The sequence below is a fragment of the Oncorhynchus nerka genome, linkage group LG6 (genome assembly GCF_034236695.1).
Source record: "Oncorhynchus nerka isolate Pitt River linkage group LG6, Oner_Uvic_2.0, whole genome shotgun sequence".
NCBI lineage: Eukaryota > Metazoa > Chordata > Actinopteri > Salmoniformes > Salmonidae > Oncorhynchus > Oncorhynchus nerka.
The window spans coordinates 1008340-1028167 of NC_088401.1; the positions used below are offsets into that span (position 1 = coordinate 1008340).

Genomic DNA, 19828 nt, shown 5'->3' on the forward strand with positions numbered 1-19828 from the left:
GACTGGATGGGGACAGGGGGAATGGGTCAGAGTGGATGGGGACAGGGGGAATGGGTCAGACTGGATGGGGACAGGGGGAATGGGTCAGACTGGATGGGGACAGGGGGAATGGGTCAGACTGGATGGGGACAGGGGGAATGGGTCAGACTGGATGTGGACAGGGGGATGGGTCAGACTGGATGGGGACAGGGGGAATGGGTCAGACTGGATGGGGACAGGTAGGGGAATGGGTCAGACTGGATGGGGACAGGGGGAATGGGTCAGACTGGATGGGGACAGGGGGGAATGGGTCAGACTGGATGGGGACAGGTAGGGGAATGGGTCAGACTGGATTGGGACAGGGGGGATGGGTCAGACTGGACGGGGACAAGGGGTAATGGGTCAGACTGGATGGGGACAGGGTGTCAGACTGGATGGTGACAGGGGGAATGGGTCAGACTGGATGGGGACAGGGGGTCAGAGTGGATGGGGACAGGGGGAATGGGTCAGACTGGATGGGGACAGGGGGAATGAGTCAGACTGGATGGGGACAGGGGGAATGAGTCAGACTGGATGGGGACAGGGGGGATAGGTCAGACTAGATGGGGACAGGGGGATGGGTCAGACTGGATGGGGAAAGGGGATGGGTCAGAGTGGATGGGGACAGGGGGAATGGGTCAGACTGGATGGGGGACGGGGGAATGGGTCAGACTGGATGGGGACAGGGGGAATGGGTCACTCTGGATGGGGACAGGGGGGATGGGTCAGACTGGATGGGGACAGGGGGATGGGTCAGACTGGATGGGGACAGGGGATGGGTCAGACTGGATGGGGACAGGGGGATGGGTCAGACTGGATGGGGACAGGGGGAATGGGCCAGACTGGATGGGGACAGGGGGAATGGGTCAGACTGGATGGGGACAGGGGGAATGGGTCAGAGTGGGTGGGGACAGGGGGAATGGGTCAGACTGGATGGGGACAGGTAGGGGAATGGGTCAGACTGGATGGGGACAGGGGAATGGGTCAGACTGGATGGGGACAGGGGGAATGGGTCAGACTGGATGGGGACAGGTAGGGAATGGGTCAGACTGGATTGGGACAGGGGGAATGGGTCAGACTGGACGGGGACAAGGGGTAATGGGTCAGACTGGATGGGGACAGGGGTGTCAGACTGGATGGTGACAGGGGGAATGGGTCAGACTGGATGGGGACAGGGGGGTCAGAGTGGATGGGGACAGGGGGAAATGGGTCAGACTGGATGGTGACAGGGGGAAATGGGTCAGACTGGATGGGGACAGGGGGATGGGTCAGACTGGATGGGGACAGGGGGAATGGGTCAGACTGGATGGGGACAGGGGGAATGAGTCAGACTGGATGGGGACAGGAGGGAATGGGTCAGACTGGATGGGGAAAGGGGGGATGGGTCAGAGTGGATGGGGACAGGGGGGAATGGGTCAGACTGGATGGGGACGGGGGGGAATGGGTCAGACTGGATGGGGACAGGGGGAATGGGTCACTCTGGATGGGGACAGGGGGGATGGGTCAGACTGGATGGGGACAGGGGGTGGGTCAGACTGGATGGGGACAGGGGGGATGGGTCAGACTGGATGGGGACAGGGGGGATGGGTCAGACTGGATGGGGACAGGGGGAATGGGCCAGACTGGATGGGGACAGGGGGAATGGGTCAGACTGGATGGGGACAGGGGGAATGGGTCAGAGTGGGTGGGGACAGGGGGAATGGGTCAGACTGGATGGGGACAGGTAGGGAATGGGTCAGACTGGATGGGGACAGGGGGAATGGGTCAGACTGGATGGGGACAGGGGGAATGGGTCAGACTGGATGGGGACAGGTAGGGGAATGGGTCAGACTGGATTGGGACAGGGGGAATTGGTCAGACTGGATGGGGACAAGGGGTAATGGGTCAGACTGGATGGTGACAGGGGAATGGGTCAGACTGGATGGGGACAGGGGGTCAGAGTGGATGGGGACAGGGGGAAATGGGTCAGACTGGATGGTGACAGGGGGGAAATGGGTCAGACTGGATGGGGACAGGGGGGATGGGTCAGACTGGATGGGGACAGGGGGAATGGGTCAGACTGGATGGGGACAGGGGGAATGAGTCAGACTGGATGGGGACAGGGGGAATGAGTCAGACTGGATGGGGACAGGGGGGATAGGTCAGACTGGATGGGGACAGGGGATGGGTCAGACTGGATGGGGAAAGGGGGATGGGTCAGAGTGGATGGGGACAGGGGGAATGGGTCAGACTGGATGGGGACGGGGGAATGGGTCAGACTGGATGGGGACAGGGGGAATGGGTCACTCTGGATGGGGACAGGGGGATGGGTCAGACTGGATGGGGACAGGGGGATAAGTCAGACTGGATGGGGACAGGGGGGATGGGTCAGACTGGATGGGGACAGGGGAATGGGCCAGACTGGATGGGGACAGGGGATGGGTCAGACTGGATGGGGACAGGGGGAATGGGTCAGAGTGGGTGGGGACAGGGGGAATGGGTCAGACTGGATGGGGACAGGGGGAATGGGTCAGACTGGATGGGGACAGGGGGAATGGGTCAGAGTGGATGGGGACAGGGGGGAATGGGTCAGACTGGATGGGGACAGGGGGAATGGGTCAGACTGGATGGGGACAGGTAGGGAATGGGTCAGACTGGATGGGGACAGGGGGGTGGGTCAGACTGGATGGGGACAGGGGGGATGGGTCAGACTGGATGGGGACAGGGGGATGGGTCAGACTGGATGGGGACAGGGGGATGGGTCAGACTGGATGGGGACAGGGGGAATGGGCCAGACTGGATGGGGACAGGGGGAATGGGTCAGACTGGATGGGGACAGGGGGGAATGGGTCAGAGTGGGTGGGGACAGGGGGATGGGTCAGACTGGATGGGGACAGGGGGATGGGTCAGACTGGATGGGGACAGGGGGAATGGGCCAGACTGGATGGGGACAGGGGGAATGGGTCAGACTGGATGGGGACAGGGGGGAATGGGTCAGAGTGGGTGGGGACAGGGGGAATGGGTCAGACTGGATGGGGACAGGTAGGGGAATGGGTCAGACTGGATGGGGACAGGGGGGAATGGGTCAGACTGGATGGGGACAGGGGAATGGGTCAGACTGGATGGGGACAGGTAGGGGAATGGGTCAGACTGGATTGGGACAGGGGGAATTGGTCAGACTGGACGGGGACAAGGGGTAATGGGTCAGACTGGATGGTGACAGGGGGAATGGGTCAGACTGGATGGGGACAGGGGGTGAGTGGATGGGGACAGGGGAAATGGGTCAGACTGGATGGTGACAGGGGGAAATGGGTCAGACTGGATGGGGACAGGGGGGATGGGTCAGACTGGATGGGGACAGGGGGAATGGGTCAGACTGGATGGGGACAGGGGGAATGAGTCAGACTGGATGGGGACAGGGGGGAAATGAGTCAGACTGGATGGGGACAGGGGGATAGGTCAGACTGGATGGGGACAGGGGGGATGGGTCAGACTGGATGGGGAAAAGGGGGATGGGTCAGAGTGGATGGGGACAGGGGGGAATGGGTCAGACTGGATGGGGACGGGGGAATGGGTCAGACTGGATGGGGACAGGGGGAATGGGTCACTCTGGATGGGGACAGGGGGATGGGTCAGACTGGATGGGGACAGGGGGATAAGTCAGACTGGATGGGGACAGGGGGATGGGTCAGACTGGATGGGGACAGGGGGAATGGGCCAGACTGGATGGGGACAGGGGGATGGGTCAGACTGGATGGGGACAGGGGGGAATGGGTCAGAGTGGGTGGGGACAGGGGGAATGGGTCAGACTGGATGGGGACAGGGGGAATGGGTCAGACTGGATGGGGACAGGGGGAATGGGTCAGAGTGGATGGGGACAGGGGGAATGGGTCAGACTGGATGGGGACAGGGGGAATGGGTCAGACTGGATGGGGACAGGTAGGGGAATGGGTCAGACTGGATGGGGACAGGGGGAATGGGTCAGACTGGATGGGGACAGGGGGAATGGGTCAGACTGGATGGGGACAGGTAGGGGAATGGGTCAGACTGGATTGGGACAGGGGGGGAATGGGTCAGACTGGACGGGGACAAGGGGTAATGGGTCAGACTGGATGGGGACAGGGGTGTCAGACTGGATGGTGACAGGGGGAATTGGTCAGACTGGATGGGGACAGGGGGTCAGAGTGGATGGGGACAGGGGAAATGGGTCAGACTGGATGGTGACAGGGGGAAATGGGTCAGACTGGATGGGGACAGGGGGATGGGTCAGACTGGATGGGGACAGGGGGGATAGGTCAGACTGGATGGGGACAGGGGGGATGGGTCAGACTGGATGGGGAAAGGGGGATGGGTCAGAGTGGATGGGGACAGGGGGGAATGGGTCACTCTGGATGGGGACAGGGGGGATGGGTCAGACTGGATGGGGACAGGGGGGATGGGTCAGACTGGATGGGGACAGGGGGGATGGGTCAGACTGGATGGGGACAGGGGGGATGGGTCAGACTGGATGGGGACAGGGGGAATGGCCCAGACTGGATGGGGACAGGGGGAATGGGTCAGAGTGGATGGGGACAGGGGTGGAATGGGTCAGACTGGATGGGGACAGGGGGAATGGGTCAGACTGGATGGGGACAGGGGGAATGGGTCAGACTGGATGGGGACAGGGGGAATGGGTCAGACTGGATGGGGACAGGGGAATGGGTCAGACTGGATGGGGACAGGGGGAATGGGTCAGACTGGATGGGGACAGGGGGGATGGGTCAGACTGGATGGGGACAGGGGGAATGGGTCAGACTGGATGGGGACAGGTAGGGGAATGGGTCAGACTGGATGGGGACAGGGGGAATGGGTCAGACTGGATGGGGACAGGGGGAATGGGTCAGACTGGATGGGGACAGGTAGGGGAATGGGTCAGACTGGATTGGGACAGGGGGAATGGGTCAGACTGGACGGGGACAAGGGGTAATGGGTCAGACTGGATGGGGACAGGGTGTCAGACTGGATGGTGACAGGGGGAATGGGTCAGACTGGATGGGGACAGGGGGTCAGAGTGGATGGGGACAGGGGGAAATGGGTCAGACTGGATGGTGACAGGGGGAAATGGGTCAGACTGGATGGGGACAGGGGGGGATGGGTCAGACTGGATGGGGACAGGGGGAATGGGTCAGACTGGATGGGGACAGGGGGAATGAGTCAGACTGGATGGGGACAGGGGGAATGAGTCAGACTGGATGGGGACAGGGGGATAGGTCAGACTGGATGGGGACAGGGGGATGGGTCAGACTGGATGGGGAAAGGGGGGATGGGTCAGAGTGGATGGGGACAGGGGGAATGGGTCAGACTGGATGGGGACGGGGAATGGGTCAGACTGGATGGGGACAGGGGGAATGGGTCACTCTGGATGGGGACAGGGGGGATGGGTCAGACTGGATGGGGACAGGGGGGATGGGTCAGACTGGATGGGGACAGGGGGATGGGTCAGACTGGATGGGGACAGGGGGAATGGGCCAGACTGGATGGGGACAGGGGGAATGGGTCAGACTGGATGGGGACAGGGGGAATGGGTCAGAGTGGGTGGGGACAGGGGGGAATGGGTCAGACTGGATGGGGACAGGGGGAATGGGTCAGACTGGATGGGGACAGGGGGGAATGGGTCAGAGTGGATGGGGACAGGGGGAATGGGTCAGACTGGATGGGGACAGGGGGGAATGGGTCAGACTGGATGGGGACAGGGGGGAATGGGTCAGACTGGATGGGGACAGGGGGAATGGGTCAGACTGGATGTGGACAGGGGGATGGGTCAGACTGGATGGGGACAGGGGGAATGGGTCAGACTGGATGGGGACAGGTAGGGGAATGGGTCAGACTGGATGGGGACAGGGGGAATGGGTCAGACTGGATGGGGACAGGGGGAATGGGTCAGACTGGATGGGGACAGGTAGGGGAATGGGTCAGACTGGATTGGGACAGGGGGATGGGTCAGACTGGACGGGGACAAGGGGTAATGGGTCAGACTGGATGGGGACAGGGGTGTCAGACTGGATGGTGACAGGGGGGAATGGGTCAGACTGGATGGGGACAGGGGGGTCAGAGTGGATGGGGACAGGGGGGAATGGGTCAGACTGGATGGGGACAGGGGGGGAATGAGTCAGACTGGATGGGGACAGGGGGAATGAGTCAGACTGGATGGGGACAGGGGGGATAGGTCAGACTAGATGGGGACAGGGGGATGGGTCAGACTGGATGGGGAAAGGGGGGATGGGTCAGAGTGGATGGGGACAGGGGGAATGGGTCAGACTGGATGGGGACGGGGGGAATGGGTCAGACTGGATGGGGACAGGGGGAATGGGTCACTCTGGATGGGGACAGGGGGGATGGGTCAGACTGGATGGGGACAGGGGGATGGGTCAGACTGGATGGGGACAGGGGGATGGGTCAGACTGGATGGGGACAGGGGGGATGGGTCAGACTGGATGGGGACAGGGGGAATGGGCCAGACTGGATGGGGACAGGGGGGAATGGGTCAGACTGGATGGGGACAGGGGGAATGGGTCAGAGTGGGTGGGGACAGGGGGAATGGGTCAGACTGGATGGGGACAGGTAGGGGAATGGGTCAGACTGGATGGGGACAGGGGGAATGGGTCAGACTGGATGGGGACAGGGGGAATGGGTCAGACTGGATGGGGACAGGTAGGGAATGGGTCAGACTGGATTGGGACAGGGGGAATGGGTCAGACTGGACGGGGACAAGGGGTAATGGGTCAGACTGGATGGGGACAGGGGTGTCAGACTGGATGGTGACAGGGGGAATGGGTCAGACTGGATGGGGACAGGGGGTCAGAGTGGATGGGGACAGGGGGAAATGGGTCAGACTGGATGGTGACAGGGGGAAATGGGTCAGACTGGATGGGGACAGGGGGGATGGGTCAGACTGGATGGGGACAGGGGGAATGGGTCAGACTGGATGGGGACAGGGGGAATGAGTCAGACTGGATGGGGACAGGAGGGAATGGGTCAGACTGGATGGGGAAAGGGGGGATGGGTCAGAGTGGATGGGGACAGGGGGGAATGGGTCAGACTGGATGGGGACGGGGGAATGGGTCAGACTGGATGGGGACAGGGGGGAATGGGTCACTCTGGATGGGGACAGGGGGATGGGTCAGACTGGATGGGGACAGGGGGTGGGTCAGACTGGATGGGGACAGGGGGATGGGTCAGACTGGATGGGGACAGGGGGATGGGTCAGACTGGATGGGGACAGGGGGGAATGGGCCAGACTGGATGGGGACAGGGGGAATGGGTCAGACTGGATGGGGACAGGGGGAATGGGTCAGAGTGGGTGGGGACAGGGGGAATGGGTCAGACTGGATGGGGACAGGTAGGGAATGGGTCAGACTGGATGGGGACAGGGGGGAATGGGTCAGACTGGATGGGGACAGGGGGAATGGGTCAGACTGGATGGGGACAGGTAGGGGAATGGGTCAGACTGGATTGGGACAGGGGGGAATTGGTCAGACTGGATGGGGACAAGGGGTAATGGGTCAGACTGGATGGTGACAGGGGGAATGGGTCAGACTGGATGGGGACAGGGGGTCAGAGTGGATGGGGACAGGGGGAAATGGGTCAGACTGGATGGTGACAGGGGGAAATGGGTCAGACTGGATGGGGACAGGGGGGATGGGTCAGACTGGATGGGGACAGGGGGGAATGGGTCAGACTGGATGGGGACAGGGGGGAATGAGTCAGACTGGATGGGGACAGGGGGAATGAGTCAGACTGGATGGGGACAGGGGGATAGGTCAGACTGGATGGGGACAGGGGGATGGGTCAGACTGGATGGGGAAAGGGGGGATGGGTCAGAGTGGATGGGGACAGGGGGGAATGGGTCAGACTGGATGGGGACGGGGGAATGGGTCAGACTGGATGGGGACAGGGGGAATGGGTCACTCTGGATGGGGACAGGGGGATGGGTCAGACTGGATGGGGACAGGGGGATAAGTCAGACTGGATGGGGACAGGGGGGATGGGTCAGACTGGATGGGGACAGGGGGAATGGGCCAGACTGGATGGGGACAGGGGGATGGGTCAGACTGGATGGGGACAGGGGGAATGGGTCAGAGTGGGTGGGGACAGGGGGAATGGGTCAGACTGGATGGGGACAGGGGGAATGGGTCAGACTGGATGGGGACAGGGGGAATGGGTCAGAGTGGATGGGGACAGGGGGGGAATGGGTCAGACTGGATGGGGACAGGGGGAATGGGTCAGACTGGATGGGGACAGGTAGGGAATGGGTCAGACTGGATGGGGACAGGGGGTGGGTCAGACTGGATGGGGACAGGGGGATGGGTCAGACTGGATGGGGACAGGGGGATGGGTCAGACTGGATGGGGACAGGGGGATGGGTCAGACTGGATGGGGACAGGGGGAATGGGCCAGACTGGATGGGGACAGGGGGGAATGGGTCAGACTGGATGGGGACAGGGGAATGGGTCAGAGTGGGTGGGGACAGGGGGGATGGGTCAGACTGGATGGGGACAGGGGGATGGGTCAGACTGGATGGGGACAGGGGGAATGGGCCAGACTGGATGGGGACAGGGGGAATGGGTCAGACTGGATGGGGACAGGGGGAATGGGTCAGAGTGGGTGGGGACAGGGGGAATGGGTCAGACTGGATGGGGACAGGTAGGGAATGGGTCAGACTGGATGGGGACAGGGGGAATGGGTCAGACTGGATGGGACAGGGGAATGGGTCAGACTGGATGGGGACAGGTAGGGGAATGGGTCAGACTGGATTGGGACAGGGGGAATTGGTCAGACTGGACGGGGACAAGGGGTAATGGGTCAGACTGGATGGTGACAGGGGGGAATGGGTCAGACTGGATGGGGACAGGGGGTCAGAGTGGATGGGGACAGGGGGAAATGGGTCAGACTGGATGGTGACAGGGGGAAATGGGTCAGACTGGATGGGGACAGGGGGATGGGTCAGACTGGATGGGGACAGGGGGAATGGGTCAGACTGGATGGGGACAGGGGGAATGAGTCAGACTGGATGGGGACAGGGGGAATGAGTCACTCTGGATGGGGACAGGGGGATGGGTCAGACTGGATGGGGACAGGGGGATAAGTCAGACTGGATGGGGACAGGGGGGATGGGTCAGACTGGATGGGGACAGGGGGAATGGGCCAGACTGGATGGGGACAGGGGGGATGGGTCAGACTGGATGGGGACAGGGGGAATGGGTCAGAGTGGGTGGGGACAGGGGGAATGGGTCAGACTGGATGGGGACAGGGGGAATGGGTCAGACTGGATGGGGACAGGGGGGAATGGGTCAGAGTGGATGGGGACAGGGGGAATGGGTCAGACTGGATGGGGACAGGGGGAATGGGTCAGACTGGATGGGGACAGGTAGGGGAATGGGTCAGACTGGATGGGGACAGGGGGAATGGGTCAGACTGGATGGGGACAGGGGGGAATGGGTCAGACTGGATGGGGACAGGTAGGGGAATGGGTCAGACTGGATTGGGACAGGGGGAATGGGTCAGACTGGACGGGGACAAGGGGTAATGGGTCAGACTGGATGGGGACAGGGGTGTCAGACTGGATGGTGACAGGGGGAATTGGTCAGACTGGATGGGGACAGGGGGTCAGAGTGGATGGGGACAGGGGGAAATGGGTCAGACTGGATGGTGACAGGGGGAAATGGGTCAGACTGGATGGGGACAGGGGGGGATGGGTCAGACTGGATGGGGACAGGGGGATAGGTCAGACTGGATGGGGACAGGGGGATGGGTCAGACTGGATGGGGAAAGGGGGATGGGTCAGAGTGGATGGGGACAGGGGGGAATGGGTCACTCTGGATGGGGACAGGGGGGATGGGTCAGACTGGATGGGGACAGGGGGGATGGGTCAGACTGGATGGGGACAGGGGGGATGGGTCAGACTGGATGGGGACAGGGGGGATGGGTCAGACTGGATGGGGACAGGGGGGAATGGCCCAGACTGGATGGGGACAGGGGGAATGGGTCAGAGTGGATGGGGACAGGGGTGGAATGGGTCAGACTGGATGGGGACAGGGGGAATGGGTCAGACTGGATGGGGACAGGGGGAATGGGTCAGACTGGATGGGGACAGGGGGAATGGGTCAGACTGGATGGGGACAGGGGGAATGGGTCAGACTGGATGGGGACAGGGGGAATGGGTCAGACTGGATGGGGACAGGGGGGATGGGTCAGACTGGATGGGGACAGGGGGAATGGGTCAGACTGGATGGGGACAGGTAGGGGAATGGGTCAGACTGGATGGGGACAGGGGGAATGGGTCAGACTGGATGGGGACAGGGGGAATGGGTCAGACTGGATGGGGACAGGTAGGGGAATGGGTCAGACTGGATTGGGACAGGGGGGAATGGGTCAGACTGGACGGGGACAAGGGTAATGGGTCAGACTGGATGGGGACAGGGGTGTCAGACTGGATGGTGACAGGGGGAATGGGTCAGACTGGATGGGGACAGGGGGTCAGAGTGGATGGGGACAGGGGGAAATGGGTCAGACTGGATGGTGACAGGGGGAAATGGGTCAGACTGGATGGGGACAGGGGGGATGGGTCAGACTGGATGGGGACAGGGGGGAATGGGTCAGACTGGATGGGGACAGGGGGAATGAGTCAGACTGGATGGGGACAGGGGGGGAATGAGTCAGACTGGATGGGGACAGGGGGGTCAGAGTGGATGGGGACGGGGGAATGTGTCAGTAGGAGTAAAGATACTGTAGTCAGTGGATATGGTCCTTTAGAGAGACATTCAATGATGTCTGATTTGTTTCCTGTGTAGATTACATGTCTGTAACTGATGATAGTTCTGTCTTACTGACTGTCTGTCTGTCTGTTTGTCTAGCCCACACCAAGGACATGCCGTTCACCTGTGAGACATGTGGGAAGTCATTCAAGCGTGGCATGTCGCTAAAGGTTCACTCTCTACAACACTCTGGAGAGAAGCCCTTCAAGTGTGAGGTTGTAAAGCCTTTCTCAAATCACCTCTACCCCTCACCCTGTACACTACATTACCCATCACCCTGTGCACTACATTACCCATAACCACCCTGTATACTACATTACCCATCATCACCCTGTACACTCGATTACCCATCACCCTGTACACTACATTACCCATAACCACCATGCACACTACATTACCCATCACCCTGTACACTACATTACCCATAACCACCATGTATACTACATTACCCATCATCACCCTGTACACTCGATTACCCATCACCCTGTACACTACATTACCCATCACCCTGTACACTACATTACCCATCACCACACTGTACACTACATTACCCATCACCATGTACACTACATTACCCATCAACATTACCCATCACCACCATGTACACTACATTACCCATCACCCTGTACACTACATTACCCATCACCATGTACACTACATTGCCCATCACCACCCTGTACACTACATTACCCATCATCACCCTGTACACTCGATTACCCATCACCCTGTACACTACATTACCCATCACCCTGTACACTACATTACCCATCGCCCTGTACACTACATTACCCATCACCCTGTACACTACATTACCCATAACCACCATGTACACTACATTACCCATCACCACCCGGTACACTACATTACCCATAACCACCATGTACACTACATTACCCATTACCATGTACACTACATTACCCATAACCACCATGTACACTACATTACCCATAACCACCCGGTACACTACATTACCCATCACCACACTGTACATGACATTACCCATCATCACCATGTACAGTACATTACCCATCACCATGTACACTACATTACCCATAACCACCATGTACACTACATTACCCATCACCGCCGTGTAAACTACATTACCCATCACCACACTGTACACTACACTACCCATCATCACCCTGAACACTACACTACCCATCACCACTCTGAACACTACACTACCCATCACCACCCTGTACACTACATTACCCATCACCACACTATACACTACACTACCCATCACCACCCTGTACACTACATTACCCATCACCACCCTGTACACTACATTACCCATCACCACACTATACACTACACTACCCATCACCACACTATACACTACACTACCCATCACCACTCTGAACACTACACTACCCATCACCACTCTGAACACTACACTACCCATCACCACACTGAACACTACACTACCCATCACCACCCTGTTCACTACATTACCCATCACCACCCTGTTCACTACACTACCCATCACCACCCTGTTCACTACAGTACCCATCACCACCCTGTTCACTACATTACCCATCACCACCCTGTTCACTACAGTACCCATCACCACCCTGTTCACTACACTACCCATCATCACCGTGTTCACTACACTACCCATCATCACCGTGTTCACTACAGTACTTACAGTCACACTCAAATGTAATTGTGTGATAATTTGTGTCTGCGTGTGATGTGTGTGTGTGGTGTGTGTGTGTGTGTCTGTGTGTGTGTGGTGTGTGTGTGTGTCTGTGTGTGATGTGTGTGTGTGGTGTGTGTGGTGTGTGTGTGTGTGTGTGTCTGTGTGTGTGTGGTGTGTGTGGTGTGTGTTTGTGTGTGTGTGTGTGTGGTGTGTGTGTGTGGTGTGTGTGTGTGTGTGTGTGTGTGTGTGATGTGTGTGTGATGTGTGTGTGGTGTGTGTGTGTGTGTGTGGTCTGTGTGTGTGTGTGTGTGTCTGTGTGTGTGTGTGGTGTGTGTGTCTGTGTGTGTGTGTGTGTGTGTGTCTGTGGTGGGTGTGTGTGTCTGTGGTGTGTGTGTGTGTGTCTGTGTGTGTGTGTGTGTGTGTCTGTGTGTGTGTGTGTGTGTGTCTGTGTGTGTGTGTGTGTGTGTGTCTGTGGTGTGTGTGTGTGTGTCTGTGTGTGTGTGTGTGTGTGTGTCTGTGGTGTGTGTGTGTGTGTGTCTGTGGTGTGTGTGTGTGTGTGTGTCTGTGGTGTGTGTGTGTGTGTGTGGTGTGTGTGTGTGTGTGTTTCTGTGTGTCTGTGTCTGTGGTGTGTGTGTGTCTGTGTCTGTGGTGTGTGTGTGTGTGTGTCTGTGGTGTGTGTGTGTGTGTGTCTGTGGTGTGTGTGTGTCTGTGTCTGTGGTGTGTGTGTGTGTGTGTGTGTGTGTCTGTGGTGTGTGTGTGTGTGTGTGTGTCTGTGGTGTGTGTGTGTGTGTCTGTGGTGGGTGTGTGTGTGTCTGTGGTGTGTGTGTGTGTGTGTGTGTGTGTGTCTGTGTCTGTGTGTCTGTGTCTGTGTGTGTGTGTGTCTGTGTCTGTGGTGTGTGTGTGTGTGTGTGTGTCTGTGTGTGTGTGTGTGTGTGTGTCTGTGGTGTGTGTGTGTGTGTCTGTGTGTGTGTGTGTGTGTGTGTCTGTGGTGTGTGTGTGTGTGTGTGTCTGTGGTGTGTGTGTGTGTGTCTGTGGTGTGTGTGTGTGTGTGTGTCTGTGGTGTGTGTGTGTGTGTCTGTGGTGTGTGTGTGTGTGTGTGTCTGTGGTGTGTGTGTGTGTGTGTGTGTTTCTGTGTGTCTGTGTCTGTGGTGTGTGTGTGTCTGTGTCTGTGGTGTGTGTGTGTCTGTGTCTGTGGTGTGTGTGTGTGTGTGTGTCTGTGGTGTGTGTGTGTGTGTGTGTCTGTGGTGTGTGTGTGTGTCTGTGGTGTGTGTGTGTCTGTGTCTGTGGTGTGTGTGTGTGTGTCTGTGTCTGTGTGTGTGTGTGTGTGTGTGTCTGTGGTGTGTGTGTGTGTCTGTGTGTGTGTGTGTGTGTCTGTGGTGGGTGTGTGTGTGTGTCTGTGGTTTGTGTGTGTGTGTCTGTGTCTGTGTGTCTGTGTCTGTGGTGTGTGTGTGTGTGTGTCTGTGTCTGTGTGTGTGTGTGTGTGTGTGTCTGTGGTGTGTGTGTGTGTGTGTGTGTGTGTCTGTGGTGTGTGTGTGTGTGTCTGTGGTGTGTGTGTGTGTGTGTGTGTGTGTGTGTGTGTGTGTGTGTGTGTGTGTGTGTGTGTCTGTGTGTGTGTGTGTGTGTGTGTGTGTGTGTGTCTGTGTGTGGTGTGTGTGTGCGTGTGTGTGTGTGTGTGTGTGGTGTGTGTCTGTGGTGTGTGTGTGTGTGTGTGTGTGTCTGTGTCTGTGGTGTGTGTGTGTCTGTGTGTGTGTGTGTGTGTGTGTGTGTGTGTCTGTGGTGTGTGTGTGTGTGTGTGTGTGTGTGTGTGTGTGTGTGTGTGTGTGTGTGTGTGTGTGTGTGTGTGTGTGTGTGTGTGTGTGTGTGTGTGTGTGTGTGTGTGTGGTGTGTGTGTGGTGTGTGTGTGTGTGTGGTCTGTGGTGTGTGTGTGTGTGTGTGTGTGTGTGTGTGTGGTGTGTGTGTGGTGTGTGTGTGTGTGTGTGTCTGTGTCTGTGTCTGTGGTGTGTGTGTGTGTGTATTCCAGAACTGTAACGAGAGGTTCCAGTATAAGTACCAGCTGCGCTCCCACATGTCCATCCACATCGGACACAAGCAGTTCATGTGCCAGTGGTGTGGCAAGGACTTCAACATGAAGCAGTACTTTGATGAACACATGAAGACACACACTGGTATGTATAGATACGCACACACATTTACGGGGAGGCAGGTTGCCTAGTGGTTAGAGCGTTGGACTAGTAACCGGAAGGTTGCAAGTTCAAACCACCAAGCTGACAAGGTGCAAATCTGTCGTTCTGCCCCTGAACAGGCTGTTAACCCACTGTTACTAGGCCAGTTAACCCACTGTTCCTAGACCAGTTAACCCACTGTTCCTAGACCAGTTAACCCACTGTTCCTAGACCAGTTAACCCACTGTTCCTAGACCAGTTAACCCACCGTTACTAGACCAGTTAACCCACTGTTACTAGGCCGTCATTGAAAATAAGAATTTCTTCTTAACTTGCCTAGTTCAATAAAGGTTAAAAAAAAACATTTACATGTTAGTCATTTAGCAGATGCTCTTATCCAGAGCCAATTACAGTCAGTGCATTGATCTGAAGCTAGTTGGGACAACCACATATCACAGATAGAAAGTCAATATTTCCTCAATAACACAGCTATCCAGTCAGAGCTGGAGGGAGGAGTCAGAGGGAGGAGTCAGAGGGAGGACGGGGGTTAAGCTCCAGTGTTGGTTGGGTTTTTTGTTGTTTTTGTTTTTTCAGTTGAGGTGAGAAGGATTAATTAAGATACTCTTTGAAGAGGTAGGGTTTCAGATGTTTTCAGAAGATGGACAGGGACTCTGTTGTCCTAGCTTCAGGGGGAAGATGGACAGGGACTCTGCTGTCCTAGCATCAGGGGGAAGATGGACAGGGATTCTGTTGTCCTAGCTTCAGGGGGAAGATGGACAGGGACTCTGTTGTCCTAGCTTCAGGGGGAAGATGGACAGGGACTCTGCTGTCCTAGCATCAGGGAGAAGATGGACAGGGACTCTGTTGCCCTAGCTTTAGGGGGAAGATGGACAGGGACTCTGATGTCCTAGCTTCAGCGGGAAGATGGGCAGGGACTCTGTTGTCCTAGCATCAGGAGGAAGATGGACAGGGACTCTGCTGTCCTAGCTTCAGGGGGAAGATGGACAGGGACTCTGCTGTCCTAGCATCAGGGGGAAGATGGACAGGGACTCTGTTGCCCTAGCTTTAGGGGGAAGATGGACAGGGACTCTGATGTCCTAGCTTCAGCGGGAAGATGGGCAGGGACTCTACTGTCCTAGCTTCAGGGGGAAGATGGACAGGGACTCTGCTGTCCTAGCATCAGGGGGAAGATGGACAGGGATTCTGTTGTCCTAGCTTCAGGGGGAAGATGGACAGGGACTCTGTTGTCCTAGCTTCAGGGGGAAGATGGACAGGGACTCTGCTGTCCTAGCATCAGGGAGAAGATGGGCAGGGACTCTGTTGTCCTAGCATCAGGGGGAAGATGGACAGGGACTCTGCTGTCCTAGCATCAGGGGGAAGATGGACAGGGACTCTGCTGTCCTAGCTTCAGGGGGAAGATGGACTCTGCTGTCCTAGCGTCAGGGGGAAGATGGACTCTGCTGTCCTAGCATCAAGGGGAAGATGGACTCTGCTGTCCTAGCTTCAGGGGGAAGATGGACAGGGTCTCTGCTGTCCTAGCGTCAGGGGGAAGATGGACTCTGCTGTCCTAGCGTCAGGGGGAAGATGGACTCTGCTGTCCTAGCATCAAGGGGAAGATGGACTCTGCTGTCCTAGCTTCAGGGGGAAGATGGACAGGGACTCTGTTGTCCTAGTTTCAGGGGGAATCTGGTTCCACCATTGGGGTGCAAGGACAGAGAAGAGCTTGGAGTGGGCTGAGCATGAACCAAGAGGGAGGTCCAAGAAACCTGAGGTGGCAGAACGGAGTGTTGGGGTTGGGGTGTAGGATTGGAGCATAGCGTTGAAGGTAGGTAGGGACAGCTTGTCTTGCTGTTCCGTAGGTAAGTACCATGCTCTTGTAATGGATGCGAGCTTCAACTGGAAGCCAGTGGACTGTGAGGAGGAGTGGGGTGACATGAGAGAACTTGGGAAGCTTGAAATCCAGGAGGGCTACAGCGTTCTGGATTAGTTGCAGGGGTTTGATGACACAAGCGGGGAGCCCTGACAACAGCGAGTTGCAGTAGTCCAGAGATGACAAATGCCTGGATTAGGACCTGCACCTCTTCCTGTGTGAGGTAGGGTCGTACTCTACGGATGTTCCTCTTCCTGTGTGAGGTAGGGTCCTACTCTACGGATGTTCCTCTTCCTGTGTGAGGTAGGGTCGTACTCTACGGATGTTCCTCTTCCTGTGTGAGGTAGGGTCCTACTCTACGGATGTTTCTCTTCCTGTGTGAGGTAGGGTCGTACTCTACGGATGTTCCTCTTCCTGTGTGAGGTAGGGTCCTACTCTACGGATGTTTCTCTTCCTGTGTGAGGTAGGGTCGTACTCTACGGATGTTTCTCTTCCTGTGTGAGGTAGGGTCGTACTCTACGGATGTTCCTCTTCCTGTGTGAGGTAGGGTCGTACTCTACGGATGTTCCTCTTCCTGTGTGAGGTAGGGTCGTACTCTACGGATGTGAAGACACATGAACACACACTGGTAACATAACATAACACTATAACACTACAACACTACAACACTATAACACTATAACACTATAACACTATAACACTATAACACTATAACACTATTACACTATAACACTATGACACTATAACACTATAACACTATAACACTATAACTATAACACTATAACACTATAACACTATAACACTATAACACTATTACACTATAACACTATAACACTATAACACTATAACACTATAACACTATGACACTATAGAACACTATAACACTATAACACTATAACACTATAACACTATAACTATAATACTATAACACTATAACACTATAACACTATAACACTATAACACTAAATATCATCTCCCCTCAACAGCCCTCAGAGTAAATATCATCTCCCCTCAGAGTAAATATCATCTCCCCTCTACTGCCCTCAGAGTTAATATCAGCTCCCCTCTACTGCCCTCAGAGTAAATATCATCTCCCCTCTACTGCCCTCAGAGTTAACATCAGCTCCCCTCTACTGCCCTCAGAGTAAATATCATCTCCCCTCTACTGCCCTCAGAGTTAATATCATCTCCCCTCAACAGCCCTCAGAGTAAATATCATCTCCCCTCTACTGCCCTCAGAGTTAATATCATCTCCCCTCAACAGCCCTCAGAGTAAATATCATCTCCCCTCAGAGTAAATATCATCTCCCCTCTACTGCCCTCAGAGTTAATATCATCTCCCCTCTACTGCCCTCAGAGTAAATATCATCTCCCCTCTACTGCCCTCAGAGTTAATATCAGCTCCCCTCTACTGCCCTCAGAGTAAATATCATCTCCCCTCAGAGTAAATATCATCTCCCCTCTACTGCCCTCAGAGTTAATATCAGCTCCCCTCTACTGCCCTCAGAGTAAATATCAGCTCCCCTCTACTGCCCTCAGAGTAAATATCAGCTCCCCTCAACTGCCCTCAGAGTTAATATCAGCTCCCCTCAGAGTAAATATCAGCTCCCCTCAACTGCCCTCAGAGTAAATATCATCTCCCCTCTACTGCCCTCAGAGTTAATATCAGCTCCCCTCTACTGCCCTCAGAGTAAATATCATCTCCCCTCAACAGCCCTCAGAGTAAATATCATCTCCCCTCTACTGCCCTCAGAGTTAATATCAGCTCCCCTCTACTGCCCTCAGAGTAAATATCAGCTCCCCTCAACAGCCCTCAGAGTTAATATCAGCTCCCCTCAACAGCCCTCAGAGTAAATATCATCTCCCCTCTACTGCCCTCAGAGTAAATATCATCTCCCCTCTACTGCCCTCAGAGTAAATATCAGCTCCCCTCAACTGCCCTCAGAGTAAATATCAGCTCCCCTCAACTGCCCTCAGAGTTAATATCAGCTCCCCTCAGAGTAAATATCATCTCCCCTCTACTGCCCTCAGAGTAAATATCAGCTCCCCTCAACTGCCCTCAGAGTAAATATCATCTCCCCTCTACTGCCCTCAGAGTTAATATCAGCTCCCCTCAACTGCCCTCAGAGTAAATATCAACTGCCCTCAGAGTAAATATCATCTCCCCTCTACTGCCCTCAGAGTAAATATCAGCTCCCCTCAACTGCCCTCAGAGTAAATATCAACAGCCCTCAGAGTAAATATCATCTCCCCTCTACTGCCCTCAGAGTAAATATCATCTCCCCTCTACTGCCCTCAGAGTAAATATCATCTCCCCTCTACTGCCCTCAGAGTAAATATCATCTCCCCTCTACTGCCCTCAGAGTAAATATCAGCTCCCCTCTACTGCCCTCAGAGTAAATATCAGCTCCCCTCAACTGCCCTCAGAGTAAATATCAGTTCCCCTCAACAGCCCTCAGAGTTAATATCATCTCCCCTCAACTGCCCTCAGAGTAAATATCAGTTCCCCTCAACAGCCCTCAGAGTTAATATCAGCTCCCCTCAACTGCCCTCAGAGTAAATATCATCTCCCCTCTACTGCCCTCAGAGTTAATATCAGCTCCCCTCAACAGCCCTCAGAGTAAATATCATCTCCCCTCAACTGCCCTCAGAGTTAATATCAGCTCCCCTCAGAGTTAATATCATCTCCCCTCAACTGCCCTCAGAGTAAATATCATCTCCCCTCTACTGCCCTCAGAGTTAATATCATCTCCACTCAGAGTAAATATCATCTCCCCTCTACTGCCCTCAGAGTTAATATCATCTCCACTCAGAGTTAATATCATCTTCCCTCTACTGCCCTCAGAGTTAATATCATCTCCCCTCAGAGTAAATATCAGCTCCCCTCAGAGTTAATATCAGCTCCCCTCTACTGCCCTCAGAGTAAATATCATCTCCCCTCTACTGCCCTCAGAGTAAATATCATCTCCCCTCTACTGCCCTCAGAGTAAATATCATCTCCCCTCTACTGCCCTCAGAGTAAATATCATCTCCCCTCTACTGCCCTCAGAGTAAATATCATCTCCCCTCTACTACCCTCAGAGTAAATATTACCCTGCGCAGAGAAGCACCACATTAAACTTAATTTAACTTTCTAGAGTTTTCCCCATTAGTTATCACTATCAATGTTTACATTTACTGTGAGAATTGTGGTTGAATCAAAGCAATATTAGCCACTTCCAATGCAACATACCGAAACAAAACAAACTATGCAAGACTTAGTATGCAAAACTAACTATGCAAGATATTTTGTTGTATGTAGAACGCATCGGAGTAGGATTCTATTGCATTGATATGCATGACTCAGCCCATACTCTACACAGAC

General features: G+C 55.5%; 1 protein-coding gene across 1 annotated transcript in view; it reads left to right on the plus strand.

Moving 5' to 3' along the window:
• zbtb47b (zinc finger and BTB domain containing 47b) overlaps positions 1–19828 on the plus strand; it is a 149752-nt gene that overhangs the window by 105475 nt on the left and 24449 nt on the right. Inside the window, 2 exon segments of the mRNA XM_065019193.1 lie at positions 10890–11005; positions 14453–14597. Coding sequence (XP_064875265.1) covers positions 10890–11005; positions 14453–14597 — 261 coding nt within the window.